This window comes from Xenia sp. Carnegie-2017, unplaced genomic scaffold, assembly GCF_021976095.1.
Source record: "Xenia sp. Carnegie-2017 unplaced genomic scaffold, XeniaSp_v1 HiC_scaffold_22, whole genome shotgun sequence".
In the NCBI taxonomy this organism is placed as follows: Eukaryota; Metazoa; Cnidaria; class Anthozoa; order Malacalcyonacea; family Xeniidae; genus Xenia; species Xenia sp. Carnegie-2017.
In genome coordinates, this window is record NW_025813485.1 from 14,658,549 (window position 1) to 14,684,673 (window position 26,125).

Genomic DNA, 26,125 nt, shown 5'->3' on the forward strand with positions numbered 1-26,125 from the left:
ACCGGATTTGTTTACATCTTTTTGTGTGATGTTCCTTTTGCCATCAAATTTTTCAAACAAAAAAGCAAACACACTTGCAACAGCGTGAATGCTGGTGGCTCAAAGAAACAGACCTACACAGTAGCTACAAGTATGCAAACGCGAAGGATTAAGTCGGTAAATTTCGTTTGTAAGGATCGACACACATTTTAAGCATTGTCGACATCTTTAGTCGCTCGTAGTCAGTAGTGCGACTTTATAAACGTACTACTCACACAGCCAGGCAAGAATTATTTTTCATCTGCAGTGCTTATAACTTATGACGAAATTTTCTCTCTCAATGTATTTGTCAACATAACCATTCCAAAATCTGGAATGGGTCATGGATGTTTGGAAAATTATATATGCTACCTAAAAGTCCAATGTTGATCCTTGCAACTTGCAAAAGTTGTTGACGAAGCAAAAATTTGAAGCAGGTGTATAACAACTCAAAGTTGACAAAAGTGTAATGAATTTTATAAATTGACAGTCGAGTTGTAAAAAATAAGAAATTGACTGTCGAGATTAGACAATTGGTTGTTGAGAAAAAAATGTTATACCGGAAATGAAAATTGATACTTGAAAAAATGGAAATGATGTGTTGAGTACTTGACTGTTGAGAAATATATAAATTGATAGTCGAGAAAAAGAAATCGTATGTCGAGATTTTTGACTGTACTTAGTGGTCATCCGTTTATTGTTATTTTCATGTCTATATTGAGTGCAAATTAATACGAACCTTGACATCTTCATATACGTCGGAAGTATTGCCGGATATACACAAAGTAACATCCCCCCCAAACCAGACATTTCGATGTTCTACAAGAACTCACGGTTTAAGTTGCAGGAGGAGACGACAGGTTCTGTTGTTTAAACTATCTTCATTAAGTTCATTTTATCGTATTGGATTGTTTGTCAATAATGATATTTGTTTGCTCAAAATCAAGATGTTATAGAGTAATTTTCTTTCTAATAATGCCCATAATCGTTGGAATATTCTCGCAATCTCTACCAAACAGTAAGTTTTCTTTGATTCATGCTTCTTATTTTAGACTTCTAGATAAAATAGCAAACGCCAAATTTACCAAAGAAAAAATATTCTTTACAATGACGAACACTACTTGCTTAAGGTTTAACACGTCTGTTTTAACATTTTTCTTAACACTGCACAATGCTATTTCTTTGTGTATTTGTTATGCTCATACAGTAATAAAGGCGTTCTTAAACTATTGAAAAATAAACGATGTGAAAGGATTTTCTCTTTTCACTTTCGCTTTCAATAGCCAGTCTGTCATAGGGTTTAGAACATATGGACCTTTCAATCTTTCGATTATGACCTTATTAGAAGCCAATAATGTCGACAGTGTTGCCACTGGAATATTTCATATTTCACTATATTTGTGATCAAATTTCAACAACACACAAAGACTGTCTATATTTTTAATTAAATAAATTTGTGATTAGTATGGCCACGCATTTTTTACTGTATTATGAACTTTAAATTCATCTACATTAAGACAAAATTCCACACTGTTAGGCTGTTGCTTTTCAGTCTGCACTCAGATTTGTTATGACACAAAATTCATGTTGTTATTTTCAGCCTTTACTTTTAACATAAAACAAATCATTTTGTGACCCAGGATACCAGCTACTTCGTGCAAGCATGACATTTGGAAACTATACTTGTCTCTGTAGATAACTACGAGTACAAAACAGACACACACTTAAGTTCGATCGGCTAATCTTATATTTTGCATTTTAAGTGCACTTATCATTTTGACTACAGGAAACGACGTGCGCGAATCAAAACATAATTATAAATATTTTTGCATTATCTAAAACTACTCAACAAATTGATTCTCCGTAATTGAGACCCAAGCAAAAGCGTTGTTGACCGTTTTGTTATACAACAAGTTAGTTGCATAACAAAAAAAATTCAGCAAAAAAAATTATTTAAAAGTTTTTACTGTAATTGCGAGTGCTGAGTTGGTACAAACTTCGAAACGGGCACAGGTACAAGTAAATTTCACTTTGCAGAACATATTTCTATTAAAATGCTTAGAAAATAAAGTTATTGTATGGAGAACTCAATGCTGTTATTTTTTAATGGCAATTTACTAATTTTTAGTTGTAAATTATAGACATAGGACTAAAGCTACGTTTTTCTTTTCATTCAAAATTTGAAAAAAATAAGCCGCAAATTCACTATCTGTTTGTTGTGCAATTCTATTTAACTCTTTTTATCTTATCCACTCCTGGTATAATTCAATATGTAAACGAATCCGGTCAGGGACGGATCCAGCAATTTTCGTGACTGATGCACCACTGCGAGCGCCAAAAGCGCTAGCTCTGTAGGGGGTCTGGGAGGATGCCCCCCCCCCGGAAACTTTTTATATTTTAGACCTTCGGAAATGCGATTTCCTGCGTTTTGACAACAGAATTTTTAAAAAAACTTGGCTTTACTTAGTTTGTAAGCTTTTCGCAAATTTCAATGATATAAAATCTAAAATTCCACTAACCTTTTAACATTTTCATTACTATTATCAGATTTATCAAGTTTCATACTTTCGCCAAAACTTACAATCAGAAAGGCATCATTCCAATCCACGAGTGATTTTGAAAAGGTAGAAGCATCGCACATTTTTTGTCGTGAAACGCAAAGAAACCTTTTATATCTTACAATTGAAGCACAAGTTTTTGACCATTAATCACACTTGATACCACTGGTCCAACAACAGCAAAAAACGATACGTAGATATAGCAAAGAAATGTTCACGATGTAATCATCGTACTAAAGGCAGGCAACAAGTAATGATAAATGTTATTCTTCTTCTTTCATTGATAATATCACTCCTCCAACAGCAGAAAAGATACGTAGATATAGCAAAGAAATTTTCACGATGTAATCATCGTACTAAAGGCAGGCAACAAGTAATGATAAATGTTATTCTTCTTCTTTCATTGATAATATCACTCCTCCAACAGCAGAAAAAGATACGTAGATATAGCAAAGAAATGTTCACGATGTATTCATCGTACTAAAGGCAGGCAACAAGTAATGATAAATGTTATTCTTCTTCTTTTGTTGATAATATCACTCCTCCAACAGCAGAAAAAGATACGTAGACATAGCAAAGAAATGTTCACGATGTAATCATCGTACTAAAGGCAGGCAACAAGTAATGATAAATGTTATTCTTCTTCTTTCATTGATAATATCACTCCTCCAACAGCAGAAAAAGATACGTAGATATAGCAAAGAAATGTTCACGATGTAATCATCGTACTAAAGGCAGGCAACAAGTAATGATAAATGTTATTCTTCTTCTTTCATTGATAATACCACTCCTCCAACAACAACAGAAAAAGATACGTAGATATAGCAAAAAAATGTTCACGATGTAATCATCGTACTAAAGGCAGGCAACAAATAATGATAAATGTTATTCTTCTTCTTTCATTGATAATACCACTTCTCCAACAGCAGCAGAAAAAGATACGTAGATATAGCAAAGAAATGTTCACGCTGTAATCATCGTACTAAAGGCAGGCAACAAGTAATGATAAATGTTATTCTTCTTCTTTCATTGATAATATCACTCCTCCAACAGCAGAAAAAGATACGTAGATATAGCAAAGAAATGTTCACGATGTAATCATCGTACTAAAGGCAGGCAACAAGTAATGATAAATGTTATTCTTCTTCTTTCATTGATAATATCTCCTCCAACAGCAGAAAAATACGTAGATATAGCAAAGAAATGTTCACGCTGTAATCATCGTACTAAAGGCAGGCAACAAGTAATGATAAATGTTATTCTTCTTCTTTCATTGATAATATCACTCCTCCAACAGCAGAAAAAGATACGTAGATATAGCAAAGAAATGTTCACGATGTAATCATCGTACTAAAGGCAGGCAACAAGTAATGATAAATGTTATTCTTCTTCTTCATTGATAATACCACTCCTCCAACAACAACAGAAAAGATACGTAGATATAGCAAAAAAATGTTCACGATGTAATCATCGTACTAAAGGCAGGCAACAAATAATGATAAATGTTATTCTTCTTCTTTCATTGATAATACCACTTCTCCAACAGCAGCAGAAAAAGATACGTAGATATAGCAAAGAAATGTTCACGATGTAATCATCGTACTAAAGGCAGGCAACAAGTAATGATAAATGTTATTCTTCTTCTTTCATTGATAATATCACTCCTCCAACAGCAGAAAAAGATACGTAGATATAGCAAAGAAATGTTCACGATGTAATCATCGTACTAAAGGCAGGCAACAAGTAATGATAAATGTTATTCTTCTTCTTTCATTGATAATATCACTCCTCCAACAGCAGAAAAAGATACGTAGATATAGCAAAGAAATGTTCACGCTGTAATCATCGTACTAAAGGCAGGCAACAAGTAATGATAAATGTTATTCTTCTTCTTTCATTGATAATATCACTCCTCCAACAGCAGAAAAAGATACGTAGATATAGCAAAGAAATGTTCACGATGTAATCATCGTACTAAAGGCAGGCAACAAGTAATGATAAATGTTATTCTTCTTCTTTCATTGATAATACCACTCCTCCAACAGCAGAAAAAGATACGTAGATATAGCAAAGAAATGTTCACGATGTAATCATCGTACCAAAGGCAGGCAACAAGTAATGATAAATGTTATTCTTCTTCTTTCGTTGATAATATCACTCCTCCAACAACAGCAGAAAAAGATAAGTAGATATAGCAAAGAAATGTTCACGCTGTAATCATCGTACCAAAGGCAGGCAACAAGTAATGATAAATGTCATTCTTCTTCTTTTGTTGATAATATCACTCCTCCAACAGCAGCAGGAATGTGTAGAGTGCAGACGTGCTATAAAAATATTGAAAACGTTAATCAGGTGAATCAAGGTCACTTATCTTCAAAAATATCAACAAACTGCATCCTGGAAGGGTTTTGCCTGGCAAATGTGCCGATAATCTCTTCCACATCAACGCTAACGTCATTGTTAATATGCATCATAGCGAGACCGTTCAATCTTTTGTTTGACATAGTGCTTCTCAACCACGTTTTCATTCGACGTAAGGCCGAGACTGTGCGCTCACATTCACAAGTAGTAACAGGAATGACAGCGAGAATTTTCAGAGCAGCGAAGATATTAGGAAACGCCGTATCATTGCAGTTATTTAGAGTATCAGCAATGTTGTCGTATTCTACGTTTTCATAGCCATTCTTCCAGCTCATCTCCCACAACTCTAGCTCTGCGTGAACAGCGCGAAAGTTTGGCATATCATCTTTGTAGGCAGTTAGGAATTTCATGAACTCGCTCTTCCAGTTAACACCTTCGCAATGAATGAAATTGTGAGGGATAACATAAAAGCCATTGTAAAGATTACACGTTTCCGTTGGAAAACGAGATCGAATTTCTTCAATGACATGGTCAAGAAGAGGAATAGTGAGTTTGACTCTGTAATAATCGCGTAGTGTTGTAACTTTAAAGTTTTCTCTGTTTGTTTGCCTGTTGCATATCCGAGGCATGGACTCGGGATTGACGAGCTTTACTTCATGAGCTAGCTCAAGAGCAGTGTCATAAAAGATGTCGTGGTAAGTGGCAGCAGAAGAACGTAACCTGACAAGTTCATCTTTCAAAAGGTTAATCAATTTGATTGACTGGAGGATGTCGATTTTCCGTTGTTGTAACTGAACAGTCAAAGGTAACGTATAATCTAAAATATTTTGAGTTATGACCAAAGAAACAATAAACTCAAAACTCTCAACGTTCCGAAAATGGGCTTGTGCATCACTGGTTGCATCTTTGAACTCATTGTTGCAACCTCCAAACTGCATGTAATCCAACGCATTGTAAATCACAGCATATGCATCCAGAAAACCATCAAGAGATTTTATTCGCTCTACCCAACGAGTTGTGGATGGCGACTTCAACTTTTTGAATTTCAAGCCGTATTCCATCATTTTTTCGCTAAGATACTGTGAACGTTTTGGAGAGCTGCTGAAGAAGGACGTTATCTTTTGAGCTTGACCCAACATGTTTTTTTACTGGCAAAAGTGAGCAAGCTTTGGCAACAACCAAGTTTAGCCGATGACTGGAACAATGAACATATAGTGCCTTCGGATTCTTCTCAAGTATACGACCACATACGCCCTTTCTTAAACTGGACATTGCACTAGCTCCATCGTATCCCTGACCTCTGCAATTTATAAGAGGGAGCCCAACGTTGTTTAATGTCTGTTCGATATTTTGGGCCAAAGCAAGACCAGTCGTCCCATTTTTGCAGTCAACAAAGCAAATGAATCGTTCGTTAACTTGTTTGTTCTGATCGACATAGCGTAGAACAATGGGCATTTGCTCTATATTTCCACAATCTGCTGCTTCGTCAGCCAGAACTGAGTAAATGGGAAGATCACTGTCGTTAATGGCAGAAACAATCTTGTCAGAAATTTGCTTCCCACAAATGGTGACAAGTTTGTTTTGAATGGTCTTGGAACGATAAGTTGCAGTCTTCTTAGCCAGTTTAAAATGTTCCGCCAGTACTTTATCTCCACTAGAAATTCTGTAATCAAGGAGGGCTTGAAAATTTCCCGGATTACTTGATGAATAATGGCTAGAATCATCACGGTGACCTCTTAAAGCTAGATTTTGCCTGCCACATAAAATAACTGTCTCAACCATAGCACGCAGAATACAGCGATTGTACTTAATCCTTTTGCTGAGGAGACTATCAGCTTGCTCATTTATACCATCAGCATTCCCAAGCATTACTTCTTCAAAACAAGATGCACGCAGAACAGAGTCTCGGTGAACGGAAGATGCTCTGTCGTGATGTTCAAGCCTTTTCCCCGCGTTCTGCCAGTTGGTCAACGGTTCTTTAAAAAGATTGGTGAGTTTGTTACCATTGTGACTAGTCTCTTTTCCAAACAGTACACATGGCAGACAAAATGCACCATCATAGAGTTTAGAATAGCACAGCCATTTCCATTGATGGAGCCACTGTTGCGAAAACTTACGACGCTTTGATTTTACAGAGCCAAACTCACGATAAGGAAAAACAAAAGATGGCGGAGGCTTCCAATGATGTTGTAAAAGATTGAACTTTTTGTCATCATCAATATTTGCCAGACCAACAAAATTGCCAATATCTAAAGGATCAACTTCACTGACATCAAGCCTTTTCTTCTTATGCGATTCAGTTTGAGCTTCCATCAAGTTACGATCGCGTTTAAGTGTGCCTAAACATGAAGTTCGAGGTGTAATTTTTTGGGTTGCCTTTAACAATCCATAAATATTTTTTTAGATAATTGAATCTAAGCATGGTAATGCCAGTGCTATACTTTCCCAACCAAATTCATGAGACCAGCTTTTAAGGGGAGTACAAGTACGTACCTAATAGCTAATACTATGTGCCCTCCTAGCTCCATCAAAGTGCAATGGTGAGGACTCCTATACATAAGGATCAGGATGCACATATGCAAAAATAAAATACGGTCATGTAATATACAATGAAATATGTTAAAGTATTACAATATAGAACTGTTGCTCTAATATCTTTATGTATATTGGGTAAGAGAAGATTAAAAGCAATATTTCAACTTCATATGAAAGTCATTATCAAGCTAGGTGTGGAAGAAATAAGAAAGAATTGTTGTGGCTGAAATAATATGTAATTACAGTTTGCTTTGCTAAATTTCAGGGAGTTGACAATATTAGGCATGCAATATGAAAATGAAAAACTCTAATGAATAACATGGTTGGTACAGCATAGCTCTTACATTCAACACATTGCATAGCTCAGAAAGTTAGTATTTATAAACAAGCAAAATGTATGAAAAATGTGCCCTCTCTGTCTGTCACATTGAGCACATATTACAACATATTACATGGAATATTTATAAATCTATGAAATATCCTGAAGTAATGTCATATTAAATTATTACCTCCTGTATTTTTATGTATATTAAGTAACTTTGAAATCACAATATCCGTGTGAGCACAATTAGAGTAGAGATTTCTCCAGGAAGTTCGTAAGACTTCTGCCAGTGACTTTAATCCGAAGAAATCTCCAGTATAAATATGCAGGATTACCCAAATTCAAACATGTAGTAGTGAATAAAATGTTTTGTGATCTTATGTTACATGACATTTTATAAACTTGGCACAACAACATGCATAATTATGTGCACACTAGTTATGGCATAAATCCAAAGCATTGCATTATACTACTGGCTAAATTTCATTGAGCCAACAATATTGGACATGGAGTTTGAAAATTGACATTGTAAAATACAATACAGTAAATTTCCATTTAATAGATTAATGCAGGTCAGGATGCTTTGAATTTTAAATAAATGCAACAGGGAATAAACACCCCATGTGCCCCTTCCCATCATATTCCTAACATTAAAGAGAGTAAGCCATAAGCATTACATAAATACAAGTATAGACCTATAGCTATGCATTACAATGTCAAGCATAGTAAGCAGTAAGCTTCAACCTACTTACTTTAAAGCCCGCCAATTATCTCCCATGCTTAGGGATAAGCAACTCTTGGAATCTCGCCAGCTTTCCTTTCCGAAACAGGTCTGTTTTAGTCGGAATGGCAGCAGAGACTTTTGCTTCATAATCCTTTCTTACAGAAGAAATCTCACTGGTTTTACTGTCTTGAATCAATGAGCCAAGAGCGTAAATATGCCTACTTTCAGCCATGATGACTTCAAGATATAAATAAGCCAAATGCCATAGTCATGTAATTATAATTTTGAAGGTTTGAATTATAACGCTGGCTCAAGTGCACCAGTCAGAATGAAATTTTGGTGTTCGTGGGCTTAAGTGCAACAGTCAGCAGCGATTTCCCACCGTGACGTAGGCTAAAAAACAATGAAATTCGTGACGTTTAGGTGGTTCACTCGGCCAAAGAGACTCGGGACTGTTGCACCAACTGGTGCACTTTTTCCCCACCGTGACGTAGTGATTCACTATCTAGCCACCGTGACGTAGTAATACAAATTCAGCTCAGTGTAGCTGGGTGATGAAACAAATTTTCACCAAAAATGTCGACACATAAAAACGCCATATTTAGCGACGCATTTTTTAATAATGCGGCTGTAATCAATATGATACTCACATGTAAACAATCTACGAAGGCTTTTAACAATATTTCTCAATGATCAATCTACATCTGTTGTCAATATATTGTCAGTGTTAAGGTATTTAAAGCATTTAGAAACTATAAACGTTCCAATCTGATATATTTCAGGCATTTTGCTCGTATTGATTGTAAGTTATAATGTTGTGAAATATTCAATTTTTTGACTGATGCACTCGCATCAGTTGCACCACCCTGGATCCGCCCCTGAATCCGGTGTTGTTCAACTTTACGTTTTGTACTTCCACGCTTAGGAAAGGACGCCATTTCAACTCAAAACTTTTAAAATTACTTAAAAATTTTATTTTAAAGTTGCCGGTTGGTCAAAGCTCCATGGACAACAAATAATAACACAAGCTGCCATTTTTTCGACCCAGAAAATGGCCGCCACGCATGATCAACATCTTGGTTGACACACATTCTTTAATGTAATATTGATAGTCACTGCCGAAAGCATACATATCTGCCAAAGATTATGCGTCTAAAACTACACAAAAGCGTTTTGAAAGGTTTACGTACCACCTCCTAATGGTTTATATTTTCTTCATATTTTCTTCTGATTTGAGTTTTACTTGTTGTTATCTAACTATTTTATGTTTTTGAAGTTGTCACAAAGGAAACTGGAACTCAACAAATCTTTAAGTGTGATGTAAGCTTGACTGGCGACAGCACTGTGAAATTTTTTCGTAACAATAAGAAAATAATTCCTAGCGACAGAATCAAAGTCAACGGAACATTTCTCATCATGTCTGATTTAAAAGTGTTGGATGGTGGGCAATATTCATGTAAATTTGATAGTAAAAAAACAATTTTCTTGGGTTATCTTATTGTCCAACCAGGTATGTGTGTCAAAACATTAATTAATACTTTCTTTAGTATTTTTTGTGTTTTGTGTTTCTATTACACATACCGTACACAAATGAATTGAGTTGCCTCATAGTATATGCAACCTCTTCAAGGCAAATAATACGTTTTGTCTAAGACAAAAAGTAAAGTTGTGCTGTACTGCTCATTGGCTTTTATGTTTTTGAAACAAAATAAGATGTTCTTTCGATTATTTATCATATCTTTGACATAGACTTTGTTTGCTTTATGTAACTATTTTGTGTATATTTAAATTTTAAAGTGGATATGTTTTTTAAGACAATACATAACATGTTTTTGTCCAATGTTTTTGTAAAAACAATGGTATTTTCTTTGAATTATTCTACTATTTAAACAAATAAGGTGTGTCTAAATTATTTTTTTAATCCAATTTCAGCACTTGTTATCTTTTCTTTTTGCAGTAAAAAAATATAAATTTACGATTTATCCAGAAGATGTGACCAGTAAAGTTACTGAAGGTTCAAACTTTGAATTTCGTTGTGAGTATGGAAAAGGATCAACAAAAATTAAATGGTACAGGCGACGAAGACTAAATGGTACAGAAGTTGGGGATTATGTTCCTGAAAATCTTATTACTATTAGAACAACTCTTCAAAAAAGTTTTGAAGTGTATTGCATTCCAAGAGTGTCTATAAACGATGCAGGTGTTTACAGATGTGAAGTTGATGGAAAAAATAACAGGATAATTTCATCCAATATACGCATTCTAGAAGTCATAGGTAAGTTCAATTTTGTATCAAGCAAAATCATGCAAATTCTACAATGCCAAAAAAATTGAGTCCTTAATGTTCATTGGATGATTAGAATTACATTGGAATTTTGGATTTATTTATATACTAATAAGATAATGATTGCATTAATCGTGAAGTTATAACATTAAATAGAATTGCAGTTTTTCTTTTTGATAAATATCAGCTCTACTTTGTATTGAGCACTATTTTATTCATGATTGACGATTATACATGAACAGGAAAACGTTCCTATAGTAATCAGCGCCCAAGATCAGCAAAAACCTTTGGTTGAAATAGGTATTTGTACTTTGATTGGTTCATCTGACAGCAAAATTATCGCCCATCATGACTATGTTTAGGACGATAATTATGTTTCCAAGGGGCACTTTTGAAATATTTTGCGCGCGAAAATGACAACGCTAAAAAGCAATTGGAACACATAATTGTGTTAAATTATGGCATATGTTGTTACAGCTAATAATAAAGTTTTGCAAAAATGGGTCAAAGCGTACGCAAATGCTAGGCATCCAAATCTCGGATAATTTTACGTTTTTCCTTTTTTTACTACCTTACTTCAGTGTTGCCATATGAAATTTTAAAATATTCATGTTCGCTTACGTCAAAAGTTTACAAAAATGAGAAAAAGTTCATATTACATTTACATCTAATTTTTAATGTCGGAAGTTGACGGGAAACCTTGGAATAACTCGGGATCTCACAATACTACGAATTTGTTCACGATCTGGCTAAACTGTATTCTTTCATCAATTATTCAAGTTTGCATTAGTACTCAAATTTATGCATAGTGAAAAATTCAAAATATTCTGCAATGTGAAAGCTAAACGTTTGCTTGCGCAACAGCCGAATTTTATAAAAGTTTGTAAGTTAGAACAACATCTCGTTTTTTGAATAGCAATGACTATTTATCTGTGCCATTGTCGTGCGCAAGCAATTTCTAAAATGCTTCTCATAAACAAAATATTCACACCAAATATTATTATTATATTTTTGGTATTTTTACTGTCAGATGAACCAGATGAAGTCCAACTACCTATTTGCATCAAACGTTTTTGCAAGTCAACGCGCGTTAATATTTACTTATTAAGAAAATTTTAAAGTTTATGTTAAATTGTTGTCTTGCGTTACACCAAGCGTATGCGTTAAACAATGTATGCCAAGTCCTTGATACTCATGTGATGATTAAAATTACATTGGAATTTTGGATATATGTATATATATATATATATAGTAATATGAAAATAGCCCTGGATAAAAGAACGCTCAAATAGGTAGAGGGTAAGATAAAATAAAATAGAATTGACGAGTTTTAGCTGTCGCTACTCGGGGTTGCCTGAAGATTGCCTTACGGCCTGAAACTCCGAGTAGCGACAGCAGAAAACTTGTCAATGCTATTTTATTATATATTTAATACAAACGACGATTTTTTTAAAAGAAGCATGTTTCGATATTAACAAAAAGCCATCTTCAGTTTGAAATGATTAATTCTACGAAGTATGATACAGTATAGGAAGATACGATATGGATAAATTATTTACATTGAAAGGGAATGTGATCTAATTAAAGTTATTTTTGAACAAAACTATTTAAGATGAGAAAAGTGATAACTGAAATTAGCCCTATTATAAAGTAAAGAAAGTGTTGTAATGGCGAATTTGAACATTTAGATCAGGATTAGTTTTATTAATGTGAAGAGCTTCATTGATTTTGAGAGAGAATGAAAAAGAATTACAGTTTTTCTTTTTGAATAAATAAATATCGGCTGTATATGTATTGAAAACTATTTTATTGGTCACTAACGATTATTTAAGAAATAAAAGATGTTTACTGTGTATGCACAGGCTTATGCAAATTGAGGAGTCCTTTGAGAAAACTAGAGAGCAGGTCAGTGCAAGCCCGAGACCGAAGGTTGAGGGTTGCACCTCTTCAAATTTTAACCAAAGCTTACAATGTTTTTAATTGTCTTTAGAAAAATTTGATAAAAAACTTGGATAATTTCATTGATCTAGCGAGGTTCTATACAATAATCAACTTTTCTCACACTCAACTTGAATTATTAACCAGTAAACTTCAAGCGTAGAAAACAACATTTAGCTATCGTATTTGTGTATGCAAAAATTGATCATTAGAGTAATTGTGATTATTTACTAACTATTTTACTTATTATTATAATTGTTTATCTGAGTTCAGTTTGAACATAGTCTTGGACAATGGATACACCGCCATATTGATTTACTTACTAATGTATGTCAGTATTGGATGCAATCTCTAGGTCATAGCTATATTTAATACTAAGACTTTTAAAGTTTATCTTAAATTGTTGTCCGATCCTTGTATGTAAAGAAACTTTAACTAACAAAAGTTTATTTTTTTTTTGTAGAAAGAAGAGCGGCTAAATTTAAATCTGTGAAAAAATCTTTTAATTTTAATGAAACTAAGAAAGCTGAGATAACGCTTTTTGTTGAGGAATATCCATTTCCAAATATCACTTGTTATAAGGATGGCAAAGAAATTATATTTTGTATTGGAAAGAAAATGAAAAATATTCCAAAAATCGATTCATTGGCCTGCGAACAGGATCAATATGGATCAAACGGTGTCCCTCAGTTGATTATTCAATCAATTTCTTTTGTGAGAGATGATGGAAACTACAAATGTGTTGCCACTACTAACAATCCTCCTGGGAAGGACGGATGTCTCCTAAATAACGGAGGATGTGATCACCTTTGCAATAATACGAAAGGAGGTTTCAGGTTGGTTCTGCATTTATAGTGAACATATATATAACGATTTTTTTCATTTATAAACTGGGTCGTATAAATGTACGTTAATCTGTACATTTTATTTTACTCAGTTGTTCTTGCCATCCTGGATATCAATTGGATCCAACCAACTCGAGTCGTTGCATTGATATAAATGAATGTTTAGTGGTAGGTCTTGTAAGTTGTATTTATTGGCCAAAAAACCAGTAAAGTTGATGGGAAGAGTAGATTTTAGATTAAATAAGATGATGAAAAAAGTTATGTGTTGACATTCATGGAGATGTCAGATGTATCGAAAAAAGCACTTGACTATCACTTATATTATGAGTTATGTACTCACCCTTCAAATGTCGAACAAATCGATCTTGCTTCAATTTACTACGATGAAAATAAAATTAATCATTTGATAGGAAAATGGTGGCTGCTCTCAATTATGTAACAACACTATGGGAGGATACAAATGTCATTGTAGAGCGATGCATGAACTTGATTTGGACGGAAAGACATGCAAACGTAAGAAAATCTTACGTAGTATATATGATGATTGTATTCTATTGTTGAATTGTATATTTTTGACACAACAGTCAAATGTTTGTAAATGTAGATCGTCCAGGCTGGTATAGTCCTGAGAAGGACTGTTTTTGTTGTTGTTGACTGACGTTTCGACAACTACAAAAACAGTCCTTCACAGGACTATACCAACCTGGACGATCTACATTTACAAACATGTAACGATACTCCCGGGTTCAAACCATTTACTTTATTACAGCAGTCAAATATTGTGTACAAAAAAACTTTTATTTTAGATTGTCCCACTTGTGAAACTTTTGGAAGTGCAGTTAAAATTATTGAGGAACTGCAAGCGGAGGTATGAGTTTGGCTTTTTTTCTCGTCAGTTTATTACAACAATAATATACACTGACGACAACCATCTTAATGATCATCAAAGCAACGATATTATTACCGAAGGTTGGGTGCAACTTGCAAGAAACATTGTTAATATTATCCATTAGACGGTGACTTTTTGACTTGTACGAAAATGGAAGCTATGTTTTTACGAAAATAAGACTGCTGAGATATAAAATTATATTCAAAATTTTAAACTAATTCGGGTCCAATTTTTCATCTATGCAAGCTTAGCGTTCATTGTGCTTTAATATTGATGGTGACATGACATGGTTTATATTATGTAAAATAGCTGAAATTTGGTTCTATTGCAGGTTAAAGCCTTACAAAGACGGTTTTCTCAATTAACATTGAAAAACGACGAATGTTTGTATAAAGGAAAAACTTATAAGAACAGAGACAATTGGGACGACGGTGAATGTTGGCGTTGCTATTGTCAGGTTAGGTGAACTGGCTGCTATGTATAATTTTGAGAGACTTAGGTTTCAGATTTTGTTATTCTGTGTTTTTTAAAGAATGGTCAAGTGCTATGTTTTCAAGAAAAAGATTGTTTTCAAGCAGGTAAAGTAAAAAATGATCCCATGACCGATCTCCAAAAATGCGAAAGGCTGCAAAAACAACCGTTTGTCTAACCAACAAAAAACCAAACTCTTTTATAGACTCTCCAGCACTATATCCCGCAGTGGGTAGCAGCAGTAATCAAAAGAAGTAAGAAATTAAACGAGCAGAAATTCAAGTAGGTTTAACGTAGGTTATGTAGCTACTATAACAAAGCATTATATCAAAACAATACCAGTATTACATTTAAAACTTTTTCTAAACAAACATTTCAAACAACAATCTTTCATCTCACAAGTCTAGTATTATTTTTTTTAGACTATGGCCAGAAACAAAACAAGAAATGCAATATTAGATCTAGTAGAAGTAATCTTTTTTGTATTAGAGACAAAGATCATTAGAGTTAGTAGTATAAAGTAAGAATATTTTTAGTAATTGTCAACATGATAATAGAAAATGGTTTACAAGACAGAAAAAGTTTAGTAAAAAACACTTGCGTTTTTTAGCCAGAAATTGATACAAACCGGATTTTGTTTTCAGCTTATTGTGTGAAGTGTGTTTTGTCATAAAATTTTTCAAACAAAAAAGCAAACACACTCGCAAGAGCGTGAATGCTGGTGGCTCAAAAAAACAGACCTACACAGTAGCTACAAGTATGCAAACGCGAAGGATTTAGTCGGTAAATTTCGTTTGTAAGGATCGACACACATTTTAAACATTGTCGACATCTTTAGTCGCTCGTAGTCAGTAGTGCGACTTTATAAACGTACTACTCACACAGCCAGGCAAGAAGTGTTTTTTATCTGCAGTGCTTATAACTTATGACGAAATTTTCTCTCTCAATGTATTTGTCAACATAACCATTCCAAAACCTGTAATGGATCATGGATGTTTAGAAAGTTATATATGCTACCTAAAGCCTGGTTTCCACATGATCGTTTCTGTCGCTAGAGTCGTTTCTGTCTGTTGAAAAAGTCCCCTGCGGTAATCAAACGACAGAAGCGATTATTGCGATGAACTGGTTTCCATTAATCGTATGCATCGTATCTAATTTGAACTAGTCACCAAACACTTGCTGTATGATGTATTCAAAATGGCGGCAGTCAATCGAAGAGGAAGACTTGTAGCGTGTTATTTTCTTTTGCGTGTGCTGAGAAGAAGGCGAGAGCGAAAGCAAAAAAGAAAACATCGTTTTTGAGTTCGTCCCATGTTTCAAAGAAGAGAACGTCTTGGAATTTTTCATACTCTTGTTCAAGAAGTACGTGGAATTACGGATGTATTATGGGATATATCAAGTCGCTATGGCGTAACGATCGTTTTGCACCGGTTTCCATTAAAAAAATGCAAGCGCGTAAAAGGTGTTTCCGGTCGTTTCTGTCGCAAGGATAGAATTCTAGTCTATCTCAAACGATCGATACGCAAGGATCGTTTCTAACGTAAGGATCGCTTTTGTCGTTTGAGTTGAGAGTTTCCATATGATCGTCTCTGTCGCTTCTACAAATTGCAAGCGACAAAGACGATCCTTACGACAGGAACGATCATATGGAAACCTGGCTTAAAAGTCCAATGTTTATTCTTGCAACTTGCAAAAGTTGTTGACGAAGCGAAAATTTGAAGCAGGTGTATGGCAAGTCAAAGTTGACAAAAGTGTAATTAATTTTATAAATTGACAGTCGAGTGAAAAAAATAAGAAATTGACTGTCGAGATTAGACAATTGGTTGTTGAGAAAAAAAGTTATACCAGAAATGAAAATTGATACTTGAAAAAATGGAAATGATGTGTTGAATACTTGAGATGAAAAAAGTGCCTGATGAGATACAACAAAACAAACTGTCTGTTGAGAAATATATAAATTGATAGTCGAGAAAAAGAAATCGTATGTCGAGATTTTGACTGTACTTAGTGGTCATCCGTTTATTGTTATTTTCATGTCTATATTGAGTGCAAATTAATACGAACCTTGACATCTTCATATACGTCGGAAGTATTGCCGGATGTACACAAAGTAACATCCCCCCAAACCAGACATTTAGTTGTTCTACATGAGCTCACGGTTTAAATTGGTTTAGCAGGAGGAGACGACAGGTTCTGTTGTTTAAACTATCTTCATTAAGTTCGTTTTATCGTATTGGATTGTTTGTCAATCATGGTGTTCATTTGCTCAAAATCAAGATGTTATAGAGTAATTTTCTTTCTAATTATGTCCATAATCGTTGGAGTATTCTCGCGATCTCTACCAAGCTGTAAGTTTTCTTTGATTCATGCTTCTTATCTTAGACTTCTAGATAAAATAGCAAACGCCGAATATGCCAAAAAAAAAATTCTTTACCATGACGAACACTACTTGTTTAAGGTTTAACACGTCTGTTTTAACATTTTCTTAACGCTGCACAATGCTATTTCTTTGTGTATTTGTTATGCTCATACAGTAATAAAGGCGTTCTTAAGAAAAATAAACGATGTGAAAGGATTTTCTCTTTTCACTTTCGCTTTCAATAGCCAGTCTGTCATCGGGTTTAGAACATATGGACCATTCAATCTTTCAATTATGACCTTGTTAGAACTAATTAGAGCCAATAATGTCGACAGTGTTGCCACTGGAATATTTCATATTTCACTACATTTGTGATCAAATTTCAGTATTTTTTGTTCATTTTACTGCCAGATAGGTTTTTTTGACATTGATTTACATTTGGTAGCTTTTTGATCAACATCACACAAAGACTCTTTATTTTTAATTAAATAAATTTGTGATTAGTATGGCCACGCATTTTCTACTGTATTATGAACTTTAAATTCATCTATATGAAGAGAAAATTCCACACTGTTGTGCTGTTGCTTTTCAGTCTTCATAACATTTGTTTTTTTACGAGTTGTACAGTCTGCACTCAGATTTGTTATGACACAAAATTTGTGTTGTTATTTTCAGCATTTACTTTAACATAAAACAAATCATTTTGTCACCCAGGATACTTCTATTTCGTGCAAGCATGACATTTGAAAACTATACTTGTCACTGTAGATAACTACGAGTACAAATACAGACACACACTTAAGCCCGCCGCATACTGGTGAACTTGCCGCGCGTATTGTTATTCGTGACAAGTGTGATCGACAGAATTTCCTAGTGTGCGCGGAAGTTTTGAACAACATCTGTCATTCGTGACAGATGAGTCTAATATCAAACGCGTTTGATATTAGATGCAGTCACGAATGACAAATGTTGTTCAAAACTTCCGCGCACACTACTTTTTCACACGAAATACACGCGGCAAGTTTACCAGTGTGCGGCGGGCTCTAACGGTCGGCTGAATGTTATATTTTGCATTTTAAGTGCACTTATCATTTTGACTACAGGAAACGACGTGCGCAAATCAAAACATAATTATAAATATTTTTGCATTATCTAAAACTACTCAACAAATTGTTATATAAAATGTATCTTTTAGGTACAAGTGAGTATTTTTATATTGTCAAAAATTTGTTCATTTTCTATCAATTTATTAAGAATTTCTAAAAGTTTTTTAACATTTCACTGTACATTTTGACTATTTCGAATGTCCTTCACAACGTACGTCACTACGCTCAAACCGATTTCATTACAAATATTGAAATTGGAAATTAAACGAAAAAGTGGAAGCTTGTGACAACTCCTCCATTCCTCAACCATTCCTCACTAACGCCTAATGGTGCTAATAGCTTGTATAATTTCTAATTCTCTTACGTCATTGGCTATTGACTTGGAAATTTGGAATGACAAAAAAAGCATTCATAAAATAACCAAAGGAACCAATTTAATCAAAACATAAATAAATCAGAAAACTCTATACAGTCACTCATCAGGTCAATGTTTCTAAAACAGCGTTCCACAATTAAAATTATGTGTATTGAAATGATAAAAGCGATGAAATGTTTGTACTTTTGACCATCCTGTAGCACCCATCATATCTTTCATATCAAAGTTTTTTGACGCAACTTGAGACGTTGAAGTATCCCCAGTGCTATGAGATGTATAAATAGATGTGTCAATCCAGCACGACTTGTATGAATGATATAGTTACTGCTCAAAGCGTACATATCTGACAAAGATTATGCGTCTAAAAACTACATAAAGTATTGGAAAGGTCAATCACTTCTTAATTGGTACATATTTTCTTGATTTTTTTCCGAATGCGATTTTTACTGGTTTTCACTGCAAGAAATCCTGAGTATATGGGACTAAAAATACTGAGTAAATGTATGCACCCATGGTGACTCTTGATTCTGCGTAATTGAGACTCGTGCAAAAGCGTTGTTGACCGTTTTGTTATACAACAATTTAGTTGGTTTTATGTTTTTGAAGTTTTCTTTAAGGAAACTGAAACTCAACAAATCTTTAAGTGTGATGTAACCTTGACTGGCAACAGCACTGTGAAATTTATTGCTAATAATTGCATTAATGACTCTCGATGAAAAAGTGATTTATTGGGTCAAATTCAGTGTCCAACATATGGAGTATGTTGTTGTGATATTTTTCTCCCTACCCTACTCTTTTGAACAGGCTTTGTTGTTAAAGAATGTATGTCAACCACAATTCATTGCGCGCTTTTGTTTATGTTTACAACGCAGTTAACTCTATAACAACGTTACATTTTTGAGCCATTGGTGCAATGAATCCTAGTTAGATAGTATACGTCATTTAATTTAGCTGAAAAATTCAGCAAAAAAAACATTTAAAAATTTTGATTGTAATTGCGAGTGCTGAGTTGGTACAAACTTCGAAATATTGTATGTAAAACTCAATGCTGTTATTTTTTAATGGCAATTTACTAGTTTTGTAGTTGTAAATTATAGACATAGGACTAAAGGTACGTTTTTCTCTTCATTCAAAATTTGAAAAAAATAAGCAGCAAATTCACTATCTGATTGTTGTGCAATTCTATTTAACTCTTTTTGTCTTATCCTCTCCTGGTATAGTTCAATATGTAAACGAATCCGGTGTTGTTCAACTTTACGTTTTGTACTTCCACACTTAGGAAACAACGCCATTTCAACTCAAAACTTTTAAAATTACTTAAAAATTTTATTTTAAAGTTGCCGGTTGGTCAAAGTTCCATGGACAACAAATAATAACATAAGCTACCATGCGTGATCAACATTTTGGTTGACACACATTCTTTAATGTAATATTGATAGTCACTGCCGAAAGCATACATATCTGCCAAAGATTATGCGTCTAAAACTACACAAAAGCATTTTGAAAGGTTTACTTATCACCTCCTAATGGTTTATATTTTCTTCATATTTTCTTCTGATTTGAGTTTTACTTGTTGTTATCTAACTATTTTATGTTTTTGAAGTTGTCACAAAGGAAACTGGAACTCAACAAATCTTTAAGTGTGATGTAACCTTGACTGGCGACAGCACTGTGAAATTTTTTCATAACAATAAGAAAATAATTGCAAGCGACAGAATCAAAGTCAACGGAACATTTCTCATCATGTCTGATTTAAAAGTGTTGGATGGTGGGCAATATTCATGTATTTTTGATAGTAAAAAAACAATTTTCTTGGGTTATCTTATTGTCCAACCAGGTATGTGTATTAAAACGTCAATGAATACTTTCGTTTGTATTTCTTTCACATATACCACATATAAATTTAAATGTATTTGTATGCCAAGGCAAACACTACATTTTGTCTTGATTCAATGCAGACAAGAAAATAAAGATGTGCTGTCAACTTGATAGGCGTTTATATTTTTGGAAACAATTTCAGAAGTTCTGTTCAACTTCACATCACATCTTTGACATAAACTTTGTTTGTTTTATAAAGAAAGAATTGAATGACTATTTTATGTTCGCTTCGTTTGAATTTCCTACAGCAGATACACAATGTATCACACTACATTTAATTTATGATAAAACACGCCATTTTATTTTGTTATGCTTTTGTCTTGCTCTAGTAAAAAGTACATGGCATTTTTTTTATTGTTCTACCATTTAAACGAATTGAGTGTGTCCAAATTTATTTATTGATTTCAATTTTAGTGATTGTTATCGTTTCTTTTCGCAGCAAGAAAATATAAATTTACGATTTATCCAGAAGATGTGACCAGTAGAGTTACTGAAGGCTCAAACTTTGAATTTCGTTGTGAGTATGGAAAAGGATCAACAAAAATTAAATGGTCCAGACGACGAAGACTAAATGGTACAGAAGTTGAGGATTATGTTCCTGAAAATCTTATTACTGTTAGAACAACTCCTCAAAAAAGTGTTGAAGTGTATCGCATTCCAAGAGTGTCTATAAACGATGCAGGTGTTTACAGATGTAAAGTTGATGGAAAAAATAACAGGAAAATTTTATCCGCAACACGCATTCTAGAAGTCATAGGTAGGTTCAATTTTGTATTAAGCAAAGTCATGCAAATTCTATAATGCCAAAAAAATTGAGTCCTTAATGTTCATTGAATGATTAGAATTACGTTGGAATTTCGGATATACATATATATATGAAAATAGCCCTGGATAAAAGAGCGCTCAAATAGGTAGAGGGTAAGATAAAATAAAATAGAATTGACATGTTTTAGCTGTCGCTACTCGGAGTTGACTGAAGATCGCCTTACGGCGTGAAACTCCGAGTAGCGACAGCAGAAAACTTGTCAATGATATTTTATTATATATTTGATAAAAACGACGATTTTTTTAAAAGAAGCATGTTTTGACGTTAACAAAAAGCCATCTTCAGTTTGAAATGATTAATTCTACGAAGTATGATACAGTATAGGAAGATACGATATGAATAAATTATTTACATTGAAAGGGAATGTGATCTAATTAAAGTTATTTTTGAACAAAACTATTTAAGATGAGAAAAGTGATAACTGAAATTAGCCCTATTATAAAGTAAAGAAAGTGTTGTAATGGCGAATTTGAACATTTAGATCAGGATTAGTTTTATTAATGTGAAGAGCTTCATTGATTTTGAGAGAGAATGAAAAAGAATTACAGTTTTTCTTTTTGAATAAATAAATATCGGCTGTATATGTAGTGAAAACTATTTTATTGGTCACTAACGATTATTTAAGAAATAAAAGATGATTACTGTGTATGCACAGGCTTATGCAAATTGAGGAGTCCTTTGAGAAAACTAGAGAGCAGGTCAGTGCAAGCCCGAGACCGAAGGTTGAGGGTTGCACCTCTTCTAAATTTTAACCAAAGTTTACAATGTTTTTGTAATTGTCTTTCGAAAAATTTGATAAAAAAAACTTGGCTAATTTCATTGATCTAGCGAGGTTCTATACAATAATCAACTTTTCTCACATTCAACTTGAATTATTAACCAGTAAACTTCAAGCGTAGAAAACAACATTTAGCTATCGTATTTGTGTATGCAAAAATTGATCATTAGAGTAATTGTGATTATTTACTAACTATTTTACTTATTATTATAATTGTTTATCTGAGTTCAGTTTGAACATAGTCTTGGACAATGGATACACCGCCATATTGATTTATATTTAGTAATATATGTCAATATTGGATGCAATCTCTAGGTCATAGCTATATTTAATACTAAGACTTTTAAAGTTTATCTTAAATTGTTGTCTGATCCTTGTATGTAAAGAAACTTTAACTAACAAAAGTTTATTTTTTTTGTAGAAAGAAGAGCGGCTAAATTTAAATCTGTGAAAAAATCTTTTAATTTTAATGAAACTAAGAAAGCTGAGATAACGCTTTTTGTTGAGGAATTTCCATTTCCAAATATCACTTGTTATAAGGATGGCAAAGAAATTATATTTTGTATTGGAAAAAAAATGAAAAATATTCCAAAAATCGATTCATTGGCCTGCGAACAGGATCAGTATGGATTAAACGGTGTCCCTCAGTTGATTATCCAATCAATCTCTTTTGTGAGAGATGATGGAAACTACAAATGTGTTGCCACTACCAACAATCCTCCTGGGAGGGACGTTGTTTCATTTTACGTCAATGTTGGAGGTACATCATTGATTTCTAATAGACTAAAACTCAATATACAGCGGGGTCTGGGGCCTGTTGTGAAAAACAAAGGCAACAAGACATTTTGGTTGAAAAACTTCAACTTTGAAAATATTTTTATCATTCACTCACTCTTGATTTTTTATCCACGATACCTAAACTACACTACAGGGTGTATAGAAAACTTAGCAAATAAGCAAACGTTTCTGAGGAAGATCTGTAAAATCCTTTGATGGAATAAGTAGTTGGACTTCCATTGGCTCATCTGACAGTAAAATGTTTTCAAATACTAACCAATTTCTAAGTGAGAATAGTGTTACGGAGAAGCTGTTTTGAAATAGCTTGTGCACAAAAATAAAAAACCTATAGAGCAGTTGGAACGCACAGGGTTAAAGTATGGCAGATATTCATAGTTCAAGTCAGCTAAGTTTTAGGAAATTTTGATTTCAGGTACAAACGAATGTCTCCTAAATAACGGAGGATGTAATCAACTTTGCAATAATACGAAAGAAGGTTTCAGGTTTGTTCTGCATTTATAGTGAACATATATATAACGATTTTTTCATTTACAAACTGGGTCGTATAAATGTACGTTGATCTGTACATTATATTTTACTCAGTTGTTCTTGCCATCCTGGATATCAATTGGATCCAACCAACTCGAGTCGTTGCATTGATATAAATGAATGTTTAGTGGTAGGTCTTGTAAGTTGTATTTATTGGCCAGAAAACCAGCAAAGTTGATGGGAAGTGTAAATTCTACATTAAATAAGATGATGAAAAAAGTTATTTGTTGACATTCATAGAGATGTCAGATGTATCGAAAAAAGCACTTGACTATCACATAAATGATGAGTTATATACATACCCTTCAAATGTCGAACAAAGCAATCTTGCTTTAATTTACTAAGATGAAAATTAAATTAATCATTTGATAGGAAAATGGTGGCTGCTCTCAACTATGTAACAACACTATGGGAGGATACGAATGTCATTGTAGAGTGATGTATGAACTTGATTTGGACGGAAAGACATGCAAACGTAAGAAAATCTTACGTAGTATATATGATGATTGTATTCTATTGTTGAGTTGTATATTTTTGACACAGCAGTCAAATATTGTGTACAAAAAAACTTTTATTTTAGATTTTCGGTTTCCCAGTACAATCAAAATTATTGAGGAGCTGCTTGCAGAAGTATGAGTTTGCTTTTTTTTCGTCTTTTATTATTATAATAATACATACTGACGAACTCAAGACTAACATCTTAATGGCCATCAAAATAACGATATTATCACCAAGGGTTGATTGCAACTTGCAAGAAGCATTATTAATTTTATCCATTGGACGGTGACCTTTTGACTTGTATTGAAAAGGAGGCCATGTTTTTTACGAAAATAAGACTGATGAGATATCATAAAACTATAATCAAAATTTTAAACTAATTTGGGTCCAATTTTTCACCTATGCAAGTTTAGCGTTCATTGTGCTTTAGTATTGATGGTGACATGACATTGTGTATATTATGTAAAGTAGCTGAAATTTTGTTCTATTGCAGGTTAAAGCCTTACAAAGATGGTTTTCTCAATTAACATTGAAAAACGACGAATGTTTGTATAAAGGAAAAACTTATAAGAACAGAGACAATTGGGACGACGGTGAATGTCGTCGTTGCTATTGTCAGGTTAGGTGAACTGACTACTTAAGTATAATTTTTAGAGACTTAGGTTTCAGATTGTTTTATTCTGTGTTTTTTAAAGAATGGTCAAGTGCTATGTTTTCAAGAAAAAGCTTGTTTTCAAGAATGTAAAGTAAAAAATGAATCCACCACTGATCTCCAAAAAATACGAATGGCTGCAAAACGAAGAAACGCAATATGAGATCAAGTAAAAGTAATCTTTTTTGTATAATTAGACCATTTAGAAGCTACACACAAGTCCATTGTAGAGACAAAATTTGCTAATCATTAGCTAATTTTAGTAGTATACAGTGAGAATCTATTTAATAATTGTGAACATAATAATAGAAAATGATTTACAATACAGAAAAACATTTAATAAATATACACGTCTTTTTTAGCAAGAAATTGATATAAACCGGCTTTCGTTTACAGCTTTTTGTGCGAAGTGTCTTTTGCCATAAAATTTTTCAAACAAAAAAGCCAACACACTCGCAACAGCGTAAATGCTGATGGTTTAAAAAACAGACCTACACAGTAGTTACATGTATGCAAACGCGATCGAAGGATTAAGTCGGTAAATTTCGTTTGCAAAGATCGACACACATTCAGCGATTAGAAACATAATTGCGCGAGGGTTTTTCAAATGTACATATGGTGCCTAAAAAACCGATACCTCAACGTTGAGGAACCACAAATCTTTAATCCACCTAGTGTAATTTTTTTACTTTTAAAGAGTGTGCACTTTAAAACTTTTTTTTAACCGGCTCTTCCTTTCTTCAAATTTTGGCAAGGGGTACGCAGTACGGGTATACATAAGTCAGTGTGGAGAAATTATGTTCCCAAACAATGATTTTATGTTTTGTTCTAAAGTTCAATCACCCTTGCCTTTTATGACCATAAAAAATAAAGATTTCAGGAAAGGCCCCACAAAGTGCTTTGGGAGAATGGTACTTAGTCGTTTCTATTGTGAATTACCTAAAATTTTTCTAATAATTGTTGCTGCCAATCCAAGCTACCACATATTTTTACTTGATATTGTCAGTTATGATGCAGGGCAGTGCCACGATATTGAACTAGGCAGGGATATGACTTACATTTACTAAATTTATCTTACTTATTTACCTATCTTACTTTGCATCAAGTTAGGCTTGAGCAAAATTTTATCTTGGGAAAAAAGTAGGGGAGTTCAAGCCTCCCCCCCTCCCCCCTCCCCTTTGGCTTCGTGCCAGTGATGGAAGGCAATAATCATCTTCAAGACATTCATGGTATCATGTGTAACACATGGAGTTGAAACTTTTCATACAAAATATTTATAGAAGTTCATAAGATTCAAATTACATGTTAACCCTTAAATACCCGGGGTGACATATATGTCACATGTCTATGATGGGAACATCCTTGTTTTAAAATATTTATT

General features: G+C 33.6%; 2 protein-coding genes and 1 long non-coding RNA gene across 4 annotated transcripts; all 3 read left to right on the plus strand.

Annotated features, from left to right (window-relative positions):
* The first annotated feature begins 112 nt into the window (after positions 1-112).
* LOC124446301 lies at positions 113-15,562 on the plus strand. 2 transcript variants are annotated; one of them, XM_046997142.1, is made up of 11 exons: positions 113-1,036; positions 9,795-10,028; positions 10,476-10,793; positions 13,204-13,576; positions 13,678-13,753; positions 13,996-14,098; positions 14,392-14,453; positions 14,806-14,931; positions 15,007-15,052; positions 15,151-15,227; positions 15,368-15,562. In XM_046997142.1, the coding sequence occupies exons 1-10, from the start codon at positions 940-942 to the stop codon at positions 15,201-15,203; spliced, it is 1,488 nt and encodes a 495-aa protein (XP_046853098.1). In that variant the 5' UTR covers positions 113-939; the 3' UTR covers positions 15,204-15,227; positions 15,368-15,562. The 2 variants fall into 2 exon arrangements, with proteins under 2 accessions (XP_046853098.1, XP_046853099.1); XM_046997143.1 differs by lacking the exons at positions 13,678-13,753; positions 15,007-15,052; positions 15,151-15,227; positions 15,368-15,562 and having other exon boundaries at positions 14,806-14,877.
* Positions 15,563-16,132: 570 nt separating this feature from the next.
* LOC124446303 lies at positions 16,133-25,113 on the plus strand. Its single transcript, XM_046997151.1, has 10 exons — positions 16,133-16,307; positions 20,390-20,623; positions 21,104-21,421; positions 22,690-23,028; positions 23,479-23,548; positions 23,649-23,724; positions 23,967-24,069; positions 24,175-24,224; positions 24,586-24,711; positions 24,788-25,113. Exons 2-10 carry the CDS (start codon positions 20,530-20,532, stop codon positions 24,905-24,907), a joined length of 1,296 nt encoding a protein of 431 aa, XP_046853107.1. The 5' UTR covers positions 16,133-16,307; positions 20,390-20,529; the 3' UTR covers positions 24,908-25,113.
* Positions 16,329-19,955, plus strand: LOC124446305. Its single transcript, XR_006948393.1, has 2 exons — positions 16,329-17,293; positions 19,393-19,955. It is a non-coding gene; the product is annotated as an uncharacterized LOC124446305 (long non-coding RNA).
* Positions 25,114-26,125: the final 1,012 nt, after the last annotated feature.

Coding starts and splice junctions, on each gene's coding strand:
- LOC124446301 (XM_046997142.1), top strand. CDS start 940: ATGATATTTGTTTGCTCAAAATCAAGATGTTATAGAGTAATTTTCTTT. Junction 14,454..14,805: donor TTGAGGAACTGCAAGCGGAG/GTATGAGTTTGG, acceptor GTTCTATTGCAG/GTTAAAGCCTTACAAAGACG. Junction 14,932..15,006: donor GTTGGCGTTGCTATTGTCAG/GTTAGGTGAACT, acceptor TGTTTTTTAAAG/AATGGTCAAGTGCTATGTTT.
- LOC124446303 (XM_046997151.1), top strand. CDS start 20,530: ATGTCTGATTTAAAAGTGTTGGATGGTGGGCAATATTCATGTATTTTT. Junction 20,624..21,103: donor TTATCTTATTGTCCAACCAG/GTATGTGTATTA, acceptor TTCTTTTCGCAG/CAAGAAAATATAAATTTACG. Junction 23,725..23,966: donor ATATAAATGAATGTTTAGTG/GTAGGTCTTGTA, acceptor ATCATTTGATAG/GAAAATGGTGGCTGCTCTCA.